General features: G+C 41.0%; 1 protein-coding gene and 1 long non-coding RNA gene across 6 annotated transcripts; both read left to right on the top strand.

Moving 5' to 3' along the window:
• The first annotated feature begins 777 nt into the window (after positions 1 to 777).
• Positions 778 to 17,703, top strand: LOC106605627 (FXYD domain-containing ion transport regulator 6). 5 transcript variants are annotated; one of them, XM_014201484.3, is made up of 11 exons: positions 778 to 1,078; positions 11,006 to 11,176; positions 11,401 to 11,457; positions 11,627 to 11,653; positions 12,499 to 12,525; positions 14,290 to 14,310; positions 14,784 to 14,807; positions 15,389 to 15,463; positions 16,882 to 16,918; positions 17,206 to 17,246; positions 17,366 to 17,703. In XM_014201484.3, the coding sequence occupies exons 2-11, from the start codon at positions 11,056 to 11,058 to the stop codon at positions 17,374 to 17,376; spliced, it is 441 nt and encodes a 146-aa protein (XP_014056959.1). In that variant the 5' UTR covers positions 778 to 1,078; positions 11,006 to 11,055; the 3' UTR covers positions 17,377 to 17,703. The 5 variants fall into 5 exon arrangements, with proteins under 5 accessions (XP_014056959.1, XP_045574607.1, XP_045574608.1 ...); XM_045718651.2 differs by lacking the exon at positions 12,499 to 12,525; XM_014201486.3 differs by lacking the exon at positions 11,006 to 11,176 and having other exon boundaries at positions 780 to 1,078.
• Positions 17,704 to 20,548: 2,845 nt separating this feature from the next.
• LOC145879545 (uncharacterized) lies at positions 20,549 to 22,867 on the top strand. The gene is made up of 2 exons (XR_014392383.1): positions 20,549 to 21,410; positions 21,577 to 22,867. It is a non-coding gene; the product is annotated as an uncharacterized LOC145879545 (long non-coding RNA).
• Positions 22,868 to 22,887: the final 20 nt, after the last annotated feature.

The raw sequence follows: 22,887 nt of genomic DNA, 5'->3' as shown, positions 1-22,887 counted from the left end.
GCCCAAGCCAAGTTGGCGTAACCTATAACCAAACGTAGCCTTTAGTTTTTTTCCAAGGTTTGTAATTTTCTTGTTTTGTTCTAGCCTAATTCCCACTAACCTGGAACTGACTCTGTTCTGTTGCCTCTGTTCGAAACTGCTGGGCCAAACTTACAGCTGCTGGGCCAACCTTACAACTGCTGGGCCAATCTTAGAGATAGAAAAGACTATACCCCACTTTCTGCATGCTTAGGAAACTCCCACTGTAAATGTTACCTCACTCAGACCTAACATACAGTGCTAAACTTGTTTTGAACTGTGAAATAATTATATGGAAAATAGTTTCAAAATGCCAAATAACGGCACACAATTGTTATTTTATTAAACAGCCTAAAACCGATTCAGGGTAGCCTAAACAGCCGATAGTGGGCGCTATATCTGCACTATTGTCTAAGATTGACGTGCCTTCCCGGTAATGCACTCGTGTCACCCATGGACCGGCTCGTAGTTGTACATAAAGTGTCCTCCATTCAGCTGCAAAGGCATCATCAGAGATTTGTATAACTAACCCAAGATAGAGCACAGACTGTCGTTTCCAGTGGGAGCAAATTAATTATAGTGGGCAGAACAAGCAAGCGTTATAGCATGTATTTTCGTTTTAGGATGGTGTACAACAAATTGCCCGAAAATGTGAAAATGGTGGTGAAAAACAAACATCAAAATAGAGCTGGTGGTAAGGTTGTTTACCCCTCAGTAGCAGGGTAATTTTGGAGGGCAGATTGCATTTCTTCTCAGACCAACCCCTAACCCCCTCCCCCCTGTTTCCCTCGCCACGCTCAAATATACCAGACTACGAAAACTTTGCTGGATGTTTCAGGAGAAACATTTCAGGACCAGATTTTCATTCATTTCTGTACATTAAGTACGCTCATTAAATCGAGTTTTATCAGTTTTTCAAAAGCGGACTTTTTGTGTCGATAAATTAGAACACTAGAAACATTGTTTCTGAAGGAGCGGAGGCAAGGCAGCGACCTAAGCCTTTTTATTATTCATCTAATCTCCACAGTCACCTCTTTTCCATTAATTGGACTTCTGACAGGTAATTTGTTTTCATTCGCCATAAATCGTTTACCAAAAGGCAATTTTCCCCGTCAAAACATGTGAACAACTTGGCGACAACAACGTGACTGCTCTGACAGGCCGTTATACATGTGCTTTGGGGAAGAAAACTGTTATTGACCTGTGCGCACAGCTTTAAAGTTTGTGTATAATTTGCTAAATGTATTTAAATAGCCTTGCAAGTAAGCCATGTTTTCCGTTGGTTTAAGAACATTTAGTCGATAGAATGTTCCCCATATCATTACATTTGAACGATTTCTAAATATCTTTGAGAGCACGTGACCATACATTTTGTATTTATTTATTTCACCTTTATTTTATCAGGGAGTCCTACTGAGACGAAGGTATATTTTACAGATGAGTCCTGAATTACATAAATTACAGAAAATACACACATCAAAATATAAATACAAAATGCACATAGAAAGAAAAACATTGTCATAAAAACAAACACATTCATCAGCAATAAGGTCCGCAATCATGTTTCTGGATTGCCCGAGAGACACCAAAATATCAAGTTTAAGAGCTTTTAAGCTTGTTCCACAAATAAGGTGTAAGAAAAGTAAATACACTTTTAGGTAACTGATTGACCCCCGTGGGACACCTTTCGTAATTTACAGGTAACCTGATTTAATACCATCAGTAGATACACATTGAGTTATCGGTCAAGTGATTTTTAAAACAGTTACATGCAGCTTGGTCTCGGGCCAATTGAAGAAAGACTCTGAATTAACTCTGAATTACTGATCATATATATATACAAAAGTATGTGGACAGCCCTTCAAATTAGTGGATTTGGCTAGATCAGCCACACCCATTGCTGACAGGTGTATAAAATTGACCACACAGCCATGCAATCTCCATAGACGAACATTGGCAGTAGAATGGCTTTACTGAAGAGCTCAGTGACTTTTAATGTAGCACCGTCATAGGATGCCACCTTTCCAACAAGTCAGATCGTCAGATTTCTGCCCTGCTAGAGCTGCCCCGGCCAACTGTAAGTGCTGTTATTGTGAAGTGGAAATGTCTAGGAGCAACAACGGCTCAGTTGCGAAGTGGTAGGCTACACACGCTCACAGAATGGGATCGCTGAATGCGTGTAAAAATCATCTGTCATCGGTTGCAACACTCACTACCGAGTTACAAACGGCCTCTGGAAGCAACGTCAGCACAATAACTGTTCGTCGGGAGCTTTACAAGCCTAAGATCAACATGCGCAAAGCCAAGCATCTTCTAGAATGGTGTAAAGTTCACTGCCATTGGACTTTGGAGCAGTGGAACACGTTCAAATCAAATCAAACGTTATTTGTCTCATGCGCCGAATACAACAGGTGTAGACCTTATGGTGAAATGCTTACTTACAAGCCCTTAACCAGCAGTGCAGTTCAAGAAAGAGTTAAAGTATTTACCAAATAAAGTAAAAAATAATACAAAAACAAACACAATAAAATAACAATAATGAGGCTATATAGAGGGAATACTGGTACCGATTCAATGTGCAGGGGTACAGGTTAGTCGAGGTAATTTGTACATGTATGTAGAGGTTAAGTGACTATGCATAGTTAACAACAGCGAGCAGCAGTGTAAAAACAAATGGGGGGGTGTCAATGTAAATAGTCCGGGTGGCCATTTGATTAATTGTTCAGCAGTCTTATGGCTTGGAGGTAGAAGCTGTTAGCACTCCGGTACCGCTTGCCATGTGGTAGCAGAGAGAAAAGTTTAACTTGGTTCACTGGAGTCTTTGACAATTTTTTGGGCTTTCCTCTGACACCGCCTGGTATATAGGTCCTGGATGGCAGGAAGCTTTGCCTCTGTAGCGCCTTACGGTCAGATGCCGAGCAGTTGCCATACCAGGCGGTGATGCAACCGGTCAGGATGCTCTTGATGGTGCAGCTGTAGAACTTTTTGAGGATCTGGGGACCCATGCCAAATCTTTTCAGTCTCCTGAGGGGGAAAAGGTGTTGTCGCGCCCTCTTCACAACTGTCTTGGTGTGTTTGTGGACACCAAAGAACTTGAAGCTCTCCACCCGCTCCACTACAGCCCCGTCAATGTTAATGGGGGCCTGTTTGGCCAGCCTTTTTCTGTAGTCCACAATCAGCTCCTTTGTCTTGCTCACATTGAGGGAGAGGTTGTTGTCCTGGAACTACACAGCCAGGTCTCTGACCTCCCTATAGGCTGTCTCATCATTGTAGGCGATCAGACCTACTACTGTTGTGTCGTCAGCAAACTTAATGATGTTGTTGGAGTCGTGTTTGAACAGGGAGTACAGGAGGGGACTAAGCACGCACCCCTGAGAGGCCCCAGTGTTGAGGATCAGCGTGGCAGACGTGTTGTTGTCTACTAGAGGTTGACCGATTATGATTTTTCAACGCCGATACCGATTATTGGAGGACCAAAAAAGGCGATGCCATTAATCGGCCAATTTTTATTTTATTTTTATTTTTTATTATTTTTTGAAATTATTTGTAATCATGACAATTACAACAATACTGAATGAACACTTATTTTAACTTAATATACTACATCAATAAAATCAATTTTGCCTCAAATAAATAATGAAACATGTTCAATTTGGTTTAAATAATGCAAAAACAAAGTGTTGGAGAAGAAAGTAAAAGTGCAATATGTGCCATGTAAGAAAGCTAACGTTTAAGTTCCTTGCTCAGAACATGGGAACATATGAAAGCTGGTGGTTCCTTTTAACATAAGTCTTCAATATTCCCAGGTAAGAAGTTTTAGGTTGTAGTTATTATAGGAATTATATGACTATTTCTCTCTATACGATTTGTATTTCATATACCTTTGACTATTGGATGTTCTTATAGGCACTTTAGTATTGCCAGTGTAACAGTATAGCTTCCGTCCCTCTCCTCGCTCCTACCTGGGCTCGAACCAGGAACACATCGACAACAGCCACCCTCAAAGCAGCGTTAACCATGCAGAGCAAGGGGAACAACTACTCCAAGTTTCAGAGCGAGTGACGTTTGAAACGCTATTAGCGCGCACCCGCTAACTAGCTAGCCATTTCACATCGGTTACACCAGCCTAATCTTGGGAGTTGACAGGCTTGAAGTCATAAACAGCGCAATGCATTGCGAAGAGCTGCTGGCAAAACACACGAAAGTGCTGTATGAATGAATGCTTACAAGCATGCTGGTGCCTACCACCGCTCAGTCAGACTGCTCTATCAAATCATAGACTTAATTATAATATAATAAACACACAGAAATACGAGCCTTAGGTCATTAAGTTGCTCTGGATAAGAGCGTCTGCTAAATTACGTAAATGTAAATGTAAAATTAATATGGTCGAATCCGGAAACTATCATCTCGAAAAAAAAAACGTTTTTTTCTTTCAGTGAAATACGGAACCGGTCCGTATTTTATCTAACGGGTCGCATCCCTAAGTCTAAATGTTCCTGTTACATTGCACAACCTTCAATGGTATGTCATAATTATGTAAAATTCTGGCAAATTAGTTCGCAACGAGCCAGGCAATGAACGCAAGAGCAGTGACACAATTTCATGTTAGCAGGCAATATTATCTAAATATGCAGGTTTAAAAATATATACTTGTGTATTGATTTTAAAGAAAGGCATTGATGTTTATGGTTAGGTACGTTGGTGCAACGACAGTGCTTTTTTCGCAAATGCGCTTGTTAAATCATCACCCGCTTGTCGAAGTAGGCTGTGATTCGATGAGAAATTAACAGGCACCGCATCGATTATGTGCAACGCAGGACACGTTAGATAAACTAGTAATATCATCAACCATGTGTCGTTAACTAGTGATTATGTTAAGATTGATAGTTTTTTATAAGATAAGTTTAATGCTAGTTAGCAACTTACCTTGGCTTCTTGCTGCCCTCGCGTAACAGGTAGTCAGCCTGCCATGCAGGCTCCTCGTGGAGTGCAATGTAAGGCAGGTGGTTAGAGCGTTGGACTAGTAACCAGAAGGTTGCAAAAACGAATCCCCGAATCCCCCCTGAACAAGGCAGTTAACCCCTGTTCCTAAGCCGTCATTGAAAATAAGAATGTGTTCTTAATCTGACTTGCCTAGGTAAATAAAGGTGTAAAAAAAATAAAAAAATCGAATCAAATAAAAATCGGCAAATCGGTGGCCAAAAATACCGATTACCGATTGTTATGAAAACTTGAAATCGGCCCTAATTAATCGTCCATTCCGATTAATCGGTCGACCTTTATTGTCTACCCTGACCACCTGGGGGCGGCCCGTCAGGAAGTCCAGGATCCAGTTGCAGAGGGAGGTGTTTAGTCCCAGGGTCCTTAGCTTAGTGATGAGCTTTGTGGGCACTATGGTGTTGAATGCTGAGCTGTAGTCAATGAACAGCATTTTCACATAGGTGTTCCTTTTGTCCAGGTGGGAAAGGGCAGTGTGGAGTACGATTGAGATTGCATCATCTGTGGATCTGTTGGGGTGGTATGCAAATAAAAGCATTTAAAATCTTCACATATTCAAACAGTCCATTTATATTTTCCAATGGCTTATACATTTTGGTGAGGTTTTTTTCTCGTCTGAGTAGCCTCGTTTTACTGCCAAAAAATAAAATGAAACCATCTAGTGTTAAGCAAAATAACAACACAAGGTCAAATACAGGTAGCCTAGTCAAATAATTAACATCCAATCACATTTACCGTTACTCTCTCATGGGAATTCCACTAACGGTCCGTATGTAGCTAAACGTAGCTGCTGCTCATTCCGTTTGCTCAATAATTGATAAATGATTTTTTTTTAAAGTAAGGCCGCGTCCATAGAGACACATACCAGCTCTACTGGTAGTACTACCAGCAGTACTACACCTGCACCTGTCGACGACACAAGTTGTTCTGCTTCCACGAGCACATCCAATGATAACACCAGTAATTCTACATTTGATGTTAACCCAGCTACCATGGACACTGACAGTTGTGAATCTGATGCAGCCCGGAAAAGCACCGAACAACAGACTGGGACGTTGGACCATCGAAGAGGCGCAAATATTAAATATGATAAGAACTACATTGATTTGGGGTTCACTTATATTGGGAGTAGTGCCTTTCCTCAGCCACAGTGTGTTATATGTGTAAAAGTACTATCTCACAACTCGATGAAACCTTCACTCTTGCGCAGGCATTTAGAAACAAAACATGCCAATTTGAAAAATAAGCCAAGGGAGTTTTTTGAGCAAGAATAAAGATGACTTTCAATTAGTAAGACATGTATAAAAGCAACAGATACCATTAATATGAAGGGGCTAGAAGTGTCGTATATGGTGAGCTACCGAGTGGCTAGGACAGGCAAGCCCCATGCTATTGTGGAGGACTTAATTCTTCCTGCTGCCGCGGATATGGCTGGGACAATGCTGGGGGAAAGGCCCAAAAAACTATACAGACAATTCCTTCATCAAACAACACTGTTTCACGACGCATCAGTGACATGGCAGGAGATGTTTTAAAACAATTACTGCTTCGCATACAAGCCATATCCGTGGCAGTGCCGCGTTACTGCTGTATGAGTCAACAGACGTGGCGGGCCTGGCACAGCTTTTGGTATTTGTCCATTACGTTTATGCAACAAGTGGTTCTGTGAAAATTGAATTTAATCAGAAGCCACTGCCAGATTTCTGGATTGGGCTGCGCTCAGAGTATCTTACCTTGGCAAATCGCGCTGTTAAGACACTGATGGCCTTTGCAAACATGTACCTATGTGAGAGTGGATTCTCTACCCTACCAAGCATGAAAACTAAATACAGGCACTGTGTGTGGAAAATGATTTAAACTGAAACTCTCTCCAATACAACCTAACATTGCAGAATTATGTGCATCCTTTCAAGCACACCCTTCTCATTAACCAGTGGTGAGATATTCACAATTTTTGATGAACAAATAAGGTTTTATATGTAAGATGGTTAATTAAAGAGCAAACATGTAGGCATTACAGACTCTGTCAGGGAGAGGTTGAAAATATCAGTGAATACACTTGCTAGTTGGCAGTTCTCTGGAGTGATGAATCACGCTTCACCATCTTTGGGGAAGGCCCTTTCCTGTTTCAGCATGACAATGCCCCCATGCACAAAGCAAAGTCCATACAGAAATTGTTTGTTGAGATCAGTGTGGAAGAACTTGACTGGACTGCACAGAGCCCTGACCTCAACCCCATCGAACACTTTTGGGATGAATTTAAACTCTGACTGCGAGCCAGGCCTAATTGCCCAACATCAATGCCCGACCTCACTAATGCTTTTGTGGCTGAATGGAAGTAAGTCCCCGCAGCAATGTTCCAACATGTAGTGGAAAGCCTTCCCAGAAGAGTGGAGGCTGTTATAGCAGCAAAGGGGGAACAAACTCCATATTAATGCCCATGATTTTGGACTGAGATGTTCAACGAGCATGTGTCCACATACATTTGGTCATGTAGTGTATAATATTTGAGTAAAACATAATCATTTCAAACCTTGCTTAAATTTGTATATGGTCACATATCTCTTCATTATGCGTGGGAATACTTTGGAACAGATTTACAAAATTAAAATCACTTGGAGCTGATTTGCTTTAGTTTTTACCGTCTTTTATGTTCAATAAAACTCATTTCAAAACCTTTTTTTTTGCTCAGAAAACTTGGGTGGACAAATAAAATCACCCGCGAGCCACATTCGGTCGCAGGCCATCAGTTGGCATAGGCCTGCTGTACCATAACTTTTCAAAACTGACTGGGTTAACAGTTTCGGTGCTTGTAGTAGGTAAGTCTACTTTTCTTACTTTTTATTTGTCCTTATCAGTTCAGGCAAAATGCAATAACCTCACAACTCTCTAGGCATGAGAAGTAGCTATCTATAGCCTAATGGGCTAGATAAAAACCATGACGGAGGTTAAAAGTATTTTATAAGAATAACTTAGTTTAAACTTTGTTTACTTGAGGGTGAGCCTAGTCTTCTTTAAAGTAGAATGCTGTAACAAACACGATTATTGGCCTTTGCTATAACTCTTGCAGCATTTGGCAGATTACGATATTGATTGGCAGTCCTTTGTTGTTAGTCCCGTTCTTAAGCCCTGGTTTGAGTATTTAAATCCCTGTTTCTCTCTAAACCATGCCACACTGCTCCAACTCAGAAACCAAAAGTATGAATAGTTATAGTCGCCGTATGGAACAGCTTCTCTATGCCTTGGGCTAGGGATGGAACAGATAGGGTCTGTGCCAAAAGACGGGCTCTGATCAGAGTCATTGGGGCTAATCGTTTTAATGGCTATGTCAAATTATGATGTTAACTACAGGCCATCTGATGCCCATCACAGTATGGTATTTCTTCATATGGAAATCTACATAATGTATAGTATGAGTTCTGCTACCTCATCTGCTGCCAGAGTAGTTCTTAATTATCATATTTCAGTTGTACAGAAGTTGTACAGAAGTCCTGAGGACAGTGACTTAATCTGACAGGTGATGCAATGAATACATAATTAGATATATAATATGGCTAATTTGTATGTTCACTGTTCAATTATCCCACAATCCCACAATCATGTTCTGCACATGAATCAAATATGCTCACAGTTCCCTAGAGATTAGTGTCAGGTGAGTACATTTTTCTGCAGCTCTCCAACAAACAAGATTTTGTTTAAAGAAACATTTAGGCTTATCTGCTGTCTGTAACAAAACTCAGGACACTTTCTGCCTAGGGTGCCAATGCCTCCACAAACAAAACTCCAGTCTGGGAGTTTGGTTGAAGAGCCACGGCCAGTTAACACTTGATGTGAAAATCTAGAAGGGCTTGGACGAACATCTGTAGAAAGAATGGCCTATGTGTGAAAAACAGACTGTAGCGATATGCGGCATGCCGTCGTGAGCAGTGACTGCACATTCCAGCTGAGAAAAAAAACCAGCTGAGTTACAGTGCCTTCAAAAAGTATTCACACCCCTTGACATTTTCCAAATGTTGTTGTTACAGCCTGAATTTCAAATGGTTGAAACTTAGATTTAATGATATCTAGATATAATGTCAAAGTGGAATTATGTTTTTCTATTTATTTTTTTACAAATTAATAAAAAATGAAAAGCGGAAATGTCAATTATTATTCAACTGCTTTGTTATGGCAAGCCTAAATAAGTTCAGGAGTAAAGAATGTGCTTAACAGGTTGCATGTACTCACTCTGTGTGTAATAATAGTGTTTAACATGATTTTTTTAATGACAACCTCATATCTCTAACCTACACATACAATTATCTGTAAGGTCCCTCAGTTGAAGAGTGAATTTCAAACACAGATTCAAACACAAAGACCAGGGAAGTTTTCCAATGCCTCGCAAAGAAGGGCACCTATTGGTAGATGGGTCAAAACATTTATACAATTTTTAAAAAGCAGACAATGAATATCTCTTTGAGCATGGTGAAGTTATTTATTACACTTTGGATGGTGTATCAATACACCCAGTCCCAACAAAGATACAGGCGTCGTTCCTAACTCAGGAAGGAAACCGCTCAGGGATTTCACCATGAGGCCAGTAGTGACTTTAAAACAGTTACAGAGTTTAATGGCTGTGATACAGTAGGAGAGAACTGGGGATGGATCAACAACATTGTGGTTATTCCACAATATTAACCTAATTGACAATGAAAAGAAGGAAGCCTGTACAGAATAAATATATTACAAAACATAATCCTGTTTGCAACAAGGCACTAAAGTAATACTGCAAAAAATGTGGCAAAGCAATTCACTTTTTGTCATGAATACAACATGTTATGTTTGGGGCAAATCCAATACAGCGCATTACTGAGTACCACTCTCCATATTTTCAAGCATAGTGGTGGCTGTATCATGTTATGGGTATGCTTGTAATCGTTTAGGACTAGAGAGCTTTTCAGGATAAAAAAGAAATGGAATGGAGCTAAGCACAGGCAAAATTCTAGAGGAAAACCTGGTTGTCTGCTTTACACCAGACACTGGGAGATTAATTCAGCTTTCAGCAAGACAGTAACCTAAAACACAAGGCCAAATCTACACTGGAGTTGCTTACCTAGAAGAAAGTGAATGTTCCTGAGTGGCCAAGTAAGTTACAGTTTTGACTTAAATCTACTTGAAAATCTATGGCAATACCTGAAAATGGTTGTCTAGCCATAATCAACAACCAATTGGACAGAGCTTGAAGAATTTTGAGAAGAATATTGGGCAAATGTTGTACAGTCCAGGTGTGGAAACTCTTAGATATTTACCCAGAAAGACACTCAGCTGTAATTGCTGCGAAAGGTGATTCTAACATTTATTGACTTAGGGGGTTGAATACTTACCTAATCAAGATATATTAATTTATTTCACAATATTTTTTTATATATATATTTTTTACAAATGTTAGAATTTGTCTTCCACTTTGACATTACAGAGTATTTTGTGTAGATCGTTAACAAATTCCAATTAAATAAATGTTAACCCCACTTTGTAACTAAACAAAACATAGAAAAAGTAAAGGGGTGTGAATACTTTCTGAAGGCACTGTATGTCTTTAACCCACTGACCAAATATCAAGTGCAACTCAACCCGGGTCTCTCCTCCCTGCACCCCAAACTGCCAGGACAGGACACCCGTGTTCTACAGTGCAGAGACTGAAATAGCCCCCTCTTCCCTTACCCCGAGTCAGGAGCTAATAACATAAAGAGATCATGGGAGAACTGTTTAAGTCCAGCAGCAACAGACCATGGCCTCCATAACAGGTCAGCTATAAGATCACAAGATGTTGGGGTTGTTTGAAAGCGTCACCTCAATGTTTAATTCCTCCCCACGGTCAGGGGCACAAACAAGGAATGTGAAGTCAAGAATAATTCTATAGATGTACCTTTTCCCTGTAGTTTCATTTCTTGAGAGAGATTGGCTTGATTTCAAGAACAGTCCTTTCTTTGATAGTGACGTGTTAAAGTTGCAGGATTTTGTGACCAGCTCTGCTGGTCCCCTCAGATACAAAGCTGTATGTGTTCAGCAACAAGGCTGATGTTAAACCACTGGGATCTGCACCTATTCCCCCCACAACCAGACCTGTCAGACACTGGTGGTGGGAGAACTTCAACACTCTTCTGGTCTGGACAACTGTGTAAGCCTGTTATGTTTCCTCATTATGAGCCCATAAGTCTTTCCATTACATTATGCTTGAAATATGTAATAGTCATGTATCAACTTGCGTCCCCCCCAGGGGATTGAACTTGGTTCTCAACTAAAGTATTTGCTTTCTGTTTTGCCATTTTTCTCCTACACTTTCAGTCTCTTGTCTTTGGGAGGTCCTTAATGTTTCTGGTGGTTGTTTCCCTTTGTCTCCAGGTGACATGGATCTCTCTCTGTTGGTGGCCTTCTGCTCCTGTGTTCCTGCTGCTTTGGGTGAGCTTTTCCCTCTCACTCTTTTTTTGTTTGAGCTTCTCTCTCAAAATACTTGACCCCAGCACTTGAATGGTGACTGAGGAGCGTTCACAGTGTGGTTGAGGGAAGTGTAATGTTTTATTCAGAGTGCCAGTGATTAAAGAATGAGCTGGTCTGTCTGTACTAACAGGGTCAGGATTTGGCAGGGAGATGCCAGGTAAGTTTGCAGTGCATTGGATGCCTCAGTTGTGCCAAAGGAATGAGAAATGCAGTCTGTCAGCCTTGGAATGGACACAGAATGCATGGCCATCTTTGTTGTTGGCTTATCAGTTGCCCTAGAGCAGTGTTTCCCAGCTCCAGTCCTCTAATAACCCTTGTTTTTTACACTACACATTTTTATTGTAGCCCTGGACTAACAAACCTGATTCAACTTGTCAACTAAACATTGAATCCTCGATGAGTTGAACTTGGTGTTTTTGTCCGGGGCTTCAAGACAGCCATACTCTAGAACAGGGTTTCCCAACCCTTTCCTCTAGCCCCCCCAGACATTACACACTTTTGTTTTAACCCTAAATGGGCACACCTGATTCAATTAGTCAAAGGCTTGATGATTAGTTGATGATTAGTTGATGATTAGTTGATGATTAGTTGATGATTAGTTGATGATTAGTTGATGATTAGTTGATGATTAGTTGATGATTAGTTGTTGATTAGTTGACTAATTGAAGCAGGTGTGTCCATTTAGGGTTAAAACAAAAGTGTGAAATGTCTGGGGGGTGGGTGGGGTTGGGAAACCCTGTCCTAGAGTATGGCTGTCTGTAGAGAAACTGGAAAGGTCATTCACAGTGTGGTGTTTTTCAGCAGTGGTGGCAGTTAGTGAGGGAGGGGGTGGTTCCTGGGGCATATATAATGTATTTATTATTTTACAGTGTCAGCCAATGCATGTAGGGGAGACACTGCAGTGTGATAAAGGAAAGTGTGTAGCGTCATATTTTAGCAAACTTGTAGTGTCTTAAGAGTGCCAGTGATTTAAAGAATGAGCTGGTCTGTCTATACTAACAGGGTCATCTATAGGCAGGGACATGCCAGGTAAGTTTGTTTTATTGGATGCCTCAGTGTTGTCATAAAGGAATGAGAAACATGCTGTCTGTTTTGGAATGGGCACTGAGAATGCATAGACATATTTGTTATTGGCTGGTCAGTTGCCCTAGAGCAGGGTTTCATCAAATTCAGTCCTGGGGTCTCCTCTGGGTGCACATTTTGGTTTTTGCCCTAACACTACACAGCTGATTGAAATATCTCATCATCGGGGTATCAGGACAGAGTTTGGGAAACTCTGCCATAGAGCACACGTGTCGAACTCATTTCAATCAGGATTAGCCTTTTTCTCAGGGCCGAGTGTCTGGGTTTTCACTCCGCTTGAATTAGTAAAGAACTCCCCTCGCCTGGTTGTCTAGGTCTTAATTGAAAGGAAAAAGCAAAGACCAGCAGACACTAGGCCCTCCATAGAATGAGTTTGATACCCCTGCCCTAGAGTATGGCTCTCTGTAGAGTAACTAGCTTTGCTCTGTCTGTACTTACATATTGCGCAACTATATTTAAATACTATTGTGTAAGGATTTCAAGTTATGATTAAATCTAGTTCATTTGAAATGGGCTCATCTAGACTGGTGTAAGAAAGAGCCTTTGCTTTCCTGGCCAGGATTAGCCTTTTTCTCATGTGAGGCATTTTAGTAATCGGTCATTTGGTGTGCAGCCAAGCCTCCCATATTGTAGTAGCATGTGGCGCTAGGCAGTCCTACACTGCACTTTGGGTTGTGTTGTGCTGACTTGTTCCTGAGCAGATTGCCCTACATTAGTAGTTTTTCTCCTCAGTCAACAGGGTGATTTGGGCAGGATATGAGTTCCGCTGGTAATGGAGAGGAATGACACCAAACGGAAGTGTTTGTCGGACATTAGGCTTATCTACTGCACCATAAAAAGCCCTGCTGGCTCGGGTTGTCGTTCTATGACATCCTTTAGAAGAAAAAATGAAAATGTCAGCAGATACGAGATGAGCCAATCAGAGGAGCATTTCGTTGTTAGAGCTGAGCAGTGATTATTGTACTACACCTTGGATTCTTCAAGAAGTGGTTCTATAACCTCTGTACTCAACGAAGCAGGAGTCATGTATTTGTTGTTTGGTGATCAGATAACGTGACATCCATGTGATTTAGATTCTTAGTGGTATTGTGAGGAAAGATGTGGTTACTCGCTCTGCACAAGCCAACGTGCGTGTGCGCGCGCACACACACACACACACACACACACAGTGAAGTCTGCTTTATTACAGCATCTACTTGAGCTGACATGGGTCACTCGCCTTAGGTAATGACTGCAGAGTGGGTATGGTTATTAATGCATCAGGACTCTGTGGTGTCTTGCATCATTGTAGCATTAGCATTTCCACTGTTTTCAACAGAGCTGCTTATTGTACACTGCATTTTGCTGCTTCCCCTTTACTCTTATGAGGAGAGAGCCACCTGAGTGTTGCCAGATTGTATTTAAAAGCATGCACTGTGTATCGCATCACCCAGTGGTGTAATCTGTGTAAGTGCATGCCCCATTCCTTAACTTTCAGTACAAGTGGACAATTATTTTTTATTTTTTTAAAGCATAGAACACTACAACCAGTCTTTACTATCATGTGTATAGTAGTCACTATTTCCATTCAATGTAAACCTCTGGAACACTTGACTACAGTTCTGAAAGTAAACAGAGCCTAACACCAGTTATAAAAGGTTCGTAGTTCACACCAAGCACACAGAGTTAATGTCTGTCCATCACTAATGCTTTCTGTCTTTTGTTTTCCAGCATTGACGATGGATGAAAAAGGTAAAGGTTTCTTGTTGTTTCAAATGAACATTATTGTACCAATTGTATTTCACTTTAAAGAGCATGTTGGCAAAGAGTTAAATCACATACTTTTTGGTTACTTGCCTTTTTCACACCAGTTGCACTCAACTCAGTTGAGGTTTGAATTAGTTTAGCTCCGAACATGGTGTGTAAGTTTCTATTGAAAGGGACCACTATGAATGCGTGTGATTTTAAAGGAGATGTAATTCCCACTAGGGACACAATGTTTTAGAAGTCTCCCAGTGGATCCTTTACAATGCATTCCATCTGGCCTCATGCGCAGCTCTGTCTTCAATCTGCTTTGGCTGGCGAGGGGACAAGTGGTCTAATGTCCCTTTTTTTAATACTATAGCTGCAATTTCAATGTAGATTGAATAACTGTGAATAATAACATTCTACAAAATGCGGTCACTCACTAAATGTATCTGGTTTTCATGTATTCCCCGTCCCAGACTATGATGCTGCGTTTCACTACGGTGAGTGGGGGATGGATCAACATGGACTAACTCCACTGGGGGCGAACGTGACACTTCTCAGGAAATATCTGGGAGGTCAAGACGGGCTTGCGTTTTCCCTCCATTTTTCCAGGAGCGTCGGAAAACATTGACCCATCGGGCCACGCTTCCGGAGTTCAACTGGCAAACAGTTCTAGTCCCTCCCACTCTGCTCTAGTAGTCTCATTTCTAAACACATCACAACCATAATAGAGATTCTGTCATCAAACCCGTTCATTGCTCTATCCTGTCTTCAGTAGGTCTATGCATTCACAGACACATTATATGATATCAGCTCTTACAGTGAATATCCTTCTATGTTTGAGGCAGTAATATCAATCAGAATATAGATATCTATAGATGTGAACCTGATGGATTTATCAATCGTGGCATATACAGTAGGAGTGTATGTTTGAATTGTCTCAGGAATGTGATTGATGGTGTCATAATTGCATAGCTTTGCGTATGTACTGAATAAGATGTTATAAGTTACACTGTGCTTTGCACATGTTCTGTAGTAATGGGCCTTAGTGTGTAGGGATAAAAATGTGTTTCTGTTTCAGACTATGAATCTCTGAGGATCGGTGGACTGATCTTCGCTGTGGTACTGTTTGTCATGGGCATTGTCCTCATCGTCAGTAAGTCTGTCGGCCCAACTACGGTTATATTTAAAATACCATTTGAAGTATTACACTTCTATTGAAATTACCCATTGAAATAAAATGTGATTAGTCCCATAAGTTTATTTCTACTGTACCAATCTCATTCCATAATTATTGTAGTTCTGCACTGTTCAACATGCTGATCCATTGGACAGCCCTTCTTTACCAGTCCAGTCCTTATAAACAAGCCTGGGATCAGTTACTTGCTGGGGGCTGGGATGCAGGCCAACATGCCTTGCACAACGCCCAGACCCCCAGGACACCCTACACCTCTCTACCCTGTAGACATCTTCACATCTAGGGCACTGACTAAAACTGGCCTGGACACTATGCAGCCTTGTCCCCTCCCTCCTCATCTCCTGCCCTTGCCCTCATCCACCCCATCCCAGGCATAGCTGGAGACCTCCACCCACCCTAACTCTTACTCCAGGCATCCATTACATTAATCAGCCCATACATTAGTCATAGATATCACAGGGGACAGAGGGAGTGCCCTCTCTCCTGCTACTGCACATGTGCAAAGAGAAGGCTTTGGGTCTTTAGTGTTCTGTCCAAGCTGTACAAATAATCATTTAGAATAATCAAGCAGTTAGTTTGGATATTTTTTACTGGATAGGATAGGGTCTTGTAAAATTATGTAATATTCCAACTTCTATACACATCAGTTGCTGAAGTATCTTCATTCTAGTGTTAGTTTAGCAGGCGGTATCTTCATTCTAGTGTTAGTTTAGCAGGCGGTATCTTCATTCTAGTGTTAGTTTAGCAGGCGGTATCTTCATTCTAGTGTTAGTTTAGCAGGCGGTATCTTCATTCTAGTGTTAGTTTAGCAGGCGGTATCTTCATTCTAGTGTTAGTTTAGCAGGCGGTATCTTCATTCTAGTGTTAGTTTAGCAGGCGGTATCTTCATTCTAGTGTTAGTTTAGCAGGCGGTATCTTCATTCCAGTGTTAGTTTAGCAGGCGGTATCTTCATTCTAGTGTTAGTTTAGCAGGCGGTATCTTCATTCTAGTGTTAGTTTAGCAGGCGGTATCTTCATTCTAGTGTTAGTTTAGCAGGCGGTATCTTCATTCTAGTGTTAGTTTAGCAGGCGGTATCTTCATTCCAGTGTTAGTTTAGCAGGCGGTATCTTCATTCTAGTGTTAGTTTAGCAGGCGGTATCTTCATTCTAGTGTTAGTTTAGCAGGCGGTATCTTCATTCTAGTGTTAGTTTAGCAGGCGGTATCTTCATTCTAGTGTTAGTTTAGCAGGCGGTATCTTCATTCTACTGTTAGTTTAGCAGGCATGTGTCTTTGACATCTAGGATGGAGAGAGTCCTGTCAGCTCAGGCTATCCTCAGAGTATATCAGCTTTCCATCATAGTAGCTCTTTTTCACACTAATTTCTCTCTCTCTGCAGGCCGGAAATGCCCATGCAAATCAAGTCCGAAGTCACGGTAAGTTGGGCAAAGAAGAGATAGTGTTGATAACATGGCAGAGAAGACCTTGACTGAATTCATTGTAAGGCTATTAAAGTGTCATCTCTAGACTCTTAAGAGGAGCTTTTTTAGAAGTTTCTTAACAGTTAGAAGCTTCAGTACTCAGTTTGATTTTTAATACATTTCCCCCATATGTTTTAGGGTTTAGATGGCTTGGTTAGGTACTGGAAACTTTTTAATCACTGTCCAAGTAGTGATTTTGCTCTAGTGGTTTACCTGTTAGTTTTTCAATTTTCCTCTCTTAGGCCTGCTGGAGTACCTGAGGCAGAGGCAGGGGCTGTGACAAGTAAAAATCATCTATATCTTTGTTTTCATTGCCATATTGGTCTTTATCAAATGTCTGATTTGTATGTATCATTTTTATTTATGAAACCAATACATCTCATGACACCTATCTGCTCTCAGGTCCAAAGTGATGTGAAGTCTCGCCACCAGGCGGCAGCATCGGACAGTAGAGTGCTACTATGGCCGTCTCCCAGAGCACAAGGCTCCTTTTTTAAAATTCCATCCTGCTGATATGTTCTCTTGACATCTTTTTTTGCTTTTCTCTTTTTTTCTATATGAATGAATCTACAGCGACAGTATTGAGGACATAATTGGTTGGTGCAGTAGGGTTGTTTAATTGTAGGCTATACACCTGTCATACGTCATAGACACAAGCGATTTTTGTAAGTTATAACTTGACTATGGCTATTTTAAATTGTAATATTTCCACACTGAAATAAAGTGATGTACATGGGTAATTGTGTGTTGTGTTCCAACTTTTCCCACTGTCAGTCACTGGCGTAGACAGTCTCCCTGTCAATCACTGGCACGGTCTTGTCCCAGTAGCGCAGTTCTAATGGGTATGCAGCACACCCGTTTTGCTGATGTTGCACCTTTCTGCAGGCAATAGTAGACAAGTTAATTCAACCTCCTAACAAGTGCAGCAACATCAAACATGCTGTAGCCTATTGTTTAGAAACATTGTTGCATGCTAATCTGTGGCTTTATCATTTTATAATGAAAATAACTGTTATTGATATATTCTTGGCCAAAGGAGGTCTAGCTGCAGGATGGATGAGGGAGGGGACCTTTCAAAGACCGTTTTTCAATAGTGTCAGATTTATTTTATCTCGGAAAGTGGCCACATTCAAAAGAAGAGGGGGGTTGACTGCATAAAAAACCTTTTTATCATGCCATTAGAAAAATATTTGAAATGAAGAATTTCCCTAAATTATCTTGGTCACTCAAATATAGGCTAACTACGGCATACCTTGTGAAATAATGTAGCTTATTAAACTGGAGGCAAAATGATCAAAATATCACATGCATTTTCTGCCTACACCATCAGGGACTTGCAGATGTTTTCTTCTTTACTATACATTTACTCTGTGTATTTTTATATAGATGAGAAGACGGGAATTCCTTTGTGCACAGCCTCTCCCTTGTTGCTCTGTTGCTAGGGGTATCTTCCCTCCTCGTGCCGCATTACAGGAGGAGAGACCTGTTAGCGCATTCCTCCCCTCGCAGTTTCCCACGCCTCCTCAGGGCATAATGATAGCAGGCTACTCGAGTGCAGTAGAAAACCATCGGCATTGGTAGGCACATTTTTATTCTTCACGGTCTTTGGGGGATACCTCAATAGACTGAGGCTGCAGCATTGAATAGCCTATAACCAAATGCAGTGTCTGTGCGTCACCACCAGAGGACCCTCGTGCGTTCTAAGTGTTTGCAATTTACTTTATTGAGCCGCAGTTTTCTTTCTTTTCTTCCTATCCTACTCCACACCTCAAAAGTGCGCGTCTTCCCATTTTCTGTCCGCTGACCTGAAAACCTGCATCGGGGCGCAAGAGAGACTCAGCAGACAAAGACACAGTATATCCACACTGCAGTCATGGCAACTCAAGGAGGTTTGTCTTTTTCTGAATGTAGCCTATGCTAAGGGATCTTTAAATTTAAAAAGACCAAAACAATTGAAACTACTAGTGAGTTTCATAATGTTTTGTTTGATCTTCAGTTCAGTGTTTTATGTACAGGGTTTTTTCTCAGGCTGTTCTTGCACATTAATTATTTAGACTAAGCTTGCTCCTAGACTCATCCCATCAATTTCTATTTCATGGAATTGATGAACAATTGGTGCATTGCTGCTAGAGCGCCATTACAGTCTAGGCTACTTTTCCCATGTTTTGGATCCCTTTCCATTTAATCTATGAACCTATTGCTTATTATTTTTCAAATTACCTAATACTCACTGTATTTTTTGTAAATGTATGGTTTTCTTATAATTTGTGAAGGGTTGTGTTGGCTTGCCCATCAGGGTACAAGAGGGGAGGGGTAGAGCGCTGGGGAGAAGTTGAAAGCGCCAACTAAGCCATTACATAAAGTGGGGGTTCAGCAACATAAAGCCGCATTGTCGACGCTCTGTTTAAGTGCTGCCAAGATGATTTTATAGCCTACTGCTCGTTAAAGTCAAGATTTAGCATATTTACTAGTTCTATGGCTGGGAGCTCTCGTCTGAAGATGTTAGAGCACAGTTCAACACCAGGGGTGTGGACAGCACTTTAGTGTATAAAATAAAATATTGTATTAACAATTATTAGGATTGTTCTATTTTTGAACTCATCCGATATGTATAATCGGTACATGCAACTTCATTGATTGTCTTGTAAATCGCATTGTATTGAACGCCTCTCGTGCGCTTCTAACCCACTTTCTGTGGGCGGTCTTTTCTGCTGAGCAAAGACCCTGCATTGATCAGCGCTCCGCAGTCAAGCAGCACGGAGACAGCTGTTGTCGTCTTTAAGATAACGCCTAGTAAACTGGAAGATTTACGCATAAGATATTCCTGTTGGTGTAGCGCGTTGATTTTATTTACAGTTGGTCTATTCGTGTGATCACATTAAGCAAAAATAACGCACTAACTCAAATTGCAATTGCTTTCATTGCTATCATGAGTATGCCAATTTAGAATCAGTAATAAATACTAGAGCAAAATCTGTCCACATTAGGCTACTCATATCCCGACGTTTTCCCAAAACTGTTCGAGTTCTGCTGTCCATGGTGCTGAACCGACTCCCATCCCAAAAAGGGCGTGCCCATGAGTTTGGACTCGGTCTATTGGCTGTTTACTACTCCAGCACTGCAAGATTCTGACATTTTTTATAACTTATATTACATAATGTTAGAACCTTGTTATTAGGCCTAATGTGGATGATTCTGATTAATAATTTGTGTTTTCTGTACAGAATCGATGCTTCATGATCAAAGTGACTTTGAATATGGTGAGTGAATTCATCGGAATGGATTCATTTGTTAATTGAGTCACACCATATATGGCATGTGAGTTGTACCATGTTACTACTACTAATGGTCATGATTATAGATGTTTTTTGTGGTTTCAGATTATGAGACACTTCGAACTACAGGGGTCATCATTGGTGTGATCTTGTTTGTGTCTGGTATCCTAATAGCTCTTAGTAAGTATACTTCCACACACTCCGCCTAGTCTGTCACATGCTCACCCGTAACTCTCTGAAGGTTACTGTAACTTTTCATCTCTTCAACAGGTAAAAAACTCACATGCTCAAAATCGTCTTCCAAGTAAGAGTTTGTCCATGACTTGGCAGTTGCTCCGCCTGTGCATGTGGAATGCATCAGACTTTGGAAGAGGAGTCCCCACCAAATACAGGATGGCTTTACTAATACTATTTTACTGTTACCATGTCTGTCCTCTCCCCCTCTCTCCCCTCCGACAGTGGATCTTATGTCTGAATGCTGCCTATTGGTTAAGATATTACAGTCCCGCCCTCCCTCTCTAAATCCAACAACACTGCCCAGCCATTCAACTAATTAAGCAGTCACCCTTATACAGAGCATCATATTACAGTCAAATGTCTCAAGATAGTCTAGTAGTCTAACTCTGTGCCATCTTTGGCATTTTTGAAAATCAAGTGTTCCTGTCAAACAAACAATATTAAGGAAATGTCCTGCATTAGGGCTTTTTTGGGGGCCCTGGTTGAAAATGGAGGTTGTTGTTGCATGGGTTGGCAGTGTGGTTGGATGGCCTCAAAGAGTGTATGTTTACAGCCAATGGCATGCCGACCCAGTCTCTCCCTCTCCCCTACCCTTTGAGAGAGGACACTGATTGGGAAGATCCTGACAGATCACTGCATTTTGCCCCAAATTGAATCCTATGATTGTCAAAGCTTTGTGGCCACAACCCCTTCTGTGCATGGATACAGTTGACCTAATCCATCTAAAGTACCTTCTCTTTGGTCAGAACACACATGATCTTGGTTACATTGTTGTTGTCTCCACAAAGCTTTGAGGAGAACTGAACTGTCAGAACTATCCAGGATTGCTTCCTTTAATTCCCTTTCTCTCCTTGTGTCAGAGTGAATAACTGTCTTCTCTTGTCTTCTCATCTTCAGCTCTAATACAGCAGGCACCCAAATACCAAAGACAGATGGTGAGAGAGAGAGAGAAAGAGAGAGAGAGAAAGAGAGAGAGAGAGAGAAAGAGAGGCCCTAACCCATTAGAGTTCTCAAACATTTTCTTACATACAAAATATTAGTGATATTTAGTGAGAGAGAAAAATAACACACTGTCCTCTATCTTGTGTTCTTGTGTTGCAGTGCCACCTCCAACAGTATAGACAAATTGTGCATGGAGGCGAGGGAGAGTCATCATGGGAGGTGCCGCAGAGAGGCCAGAGAGAGGCCAACACACACAATAACACACACTCACTTGTTTATGGCTGACACACACCAGCGCCCATTGGAACATCAAGTAATGGTGCACACCTGACCAGAAGAATGACGGAATTGTCATTCTTGATTTAAATAAAATGTATATCAAGCCAAGATGAAGATGTGACTCTTAACCGTCTTTGTTACTTGTGTATTAGGTGCTATCAATCTACCTTGCCTAGGAGAGAAAGTAAAGTAGCCTTCAGTGCTGATTTTGGGGTTAATCCTTACCCCAATCTGCACCAAAAGCAACTAAAAGCAAAAAAACATACCTATCCCAAGATCAGCTTTCAGGTGCACTGTAAATGTATATCATGATGTGGGTAGTGTTGAAACAGAACTGAATGCTGTGCTCTCTCTGTTCCTTGCTTTTGACTTCATGCACACCCAAGAAAGTTGATTGCATGTCTCATTTTACTTCATAGTACTCTCAATGCACTTTAGAAATCTACAATTTTATTATCCAGTCGTGTGAGACAGGTCTTTTACATTTAGGATTTCACATTGGACCTATTAATAACCTCAAGCATGAATTAAGATATCAACCCAACCCCATTATCCCACTGTGTTTTACTGACGGTTGGCTCAGGATCGATCTGCTGTCATTTGTGATGGCATTAAGTGGATTGTCGTGGGTGGTTGTGTTCTAGGTAGCAATGAGAAGAATGTCAACCCCATGTCAAATGTTAATTTTACAGTAATTTGAAACAGAAGCAGGAATGAAGTCTCCTGTCAGTCTCTGGGGTCTGTAAGAGGGTGCTACCAGTATAGTATTGTATGTCAATGGCCTTTTTCTTCTATTGCATTTTAAGTTACATTGCACGAGTAGAATCATTCAAAGCACTAAAAAAATATTACCTTGGGTTGAAGGAGCGGGCATTTTAAAAGTGTATGAGTTTAAGCATAATGAAAAGGTCAGTACATTAAGATAAGAAGGCACAGTAACTACCTGCAAATAAAATGTCTGTATTATCATTATTTAGAGCTGTTTCTAACTTGCTGAAAGTACAATGTCTGTTATCTTCAGCTATTTTTATTTACCTGTATGTAGCACTAGTAATCCCTGATACTGAGCCAATGGCGTAACAGTTAACCAAAAGGAAATGAGTGATTCTCACCAGAGCTAACCAATAAGACAGCTGCTGCAATAAAAATCACCCTGTATGCAATGGTCTTATTGATGTATTGTTTACAGTT

Source organism: Salmo salar, chromosome 05 (assembly GCF_965601325.2).
Source record: "Salmo salar chromosome 05, fSalSal1, whole genome shotgun sequence".
NCBI classification, from domain to species: Eukaryota; Metazoa; Chordata; class Actinopteri; order Salmoniformes; family Salmonidae; genus Salmo; species Salmo salar.
The sequence above is the reverse complement of the archived record's forward strand: the minus strand, read 5'-3'. Positions and strand labels throughout refer to the sequence as shown.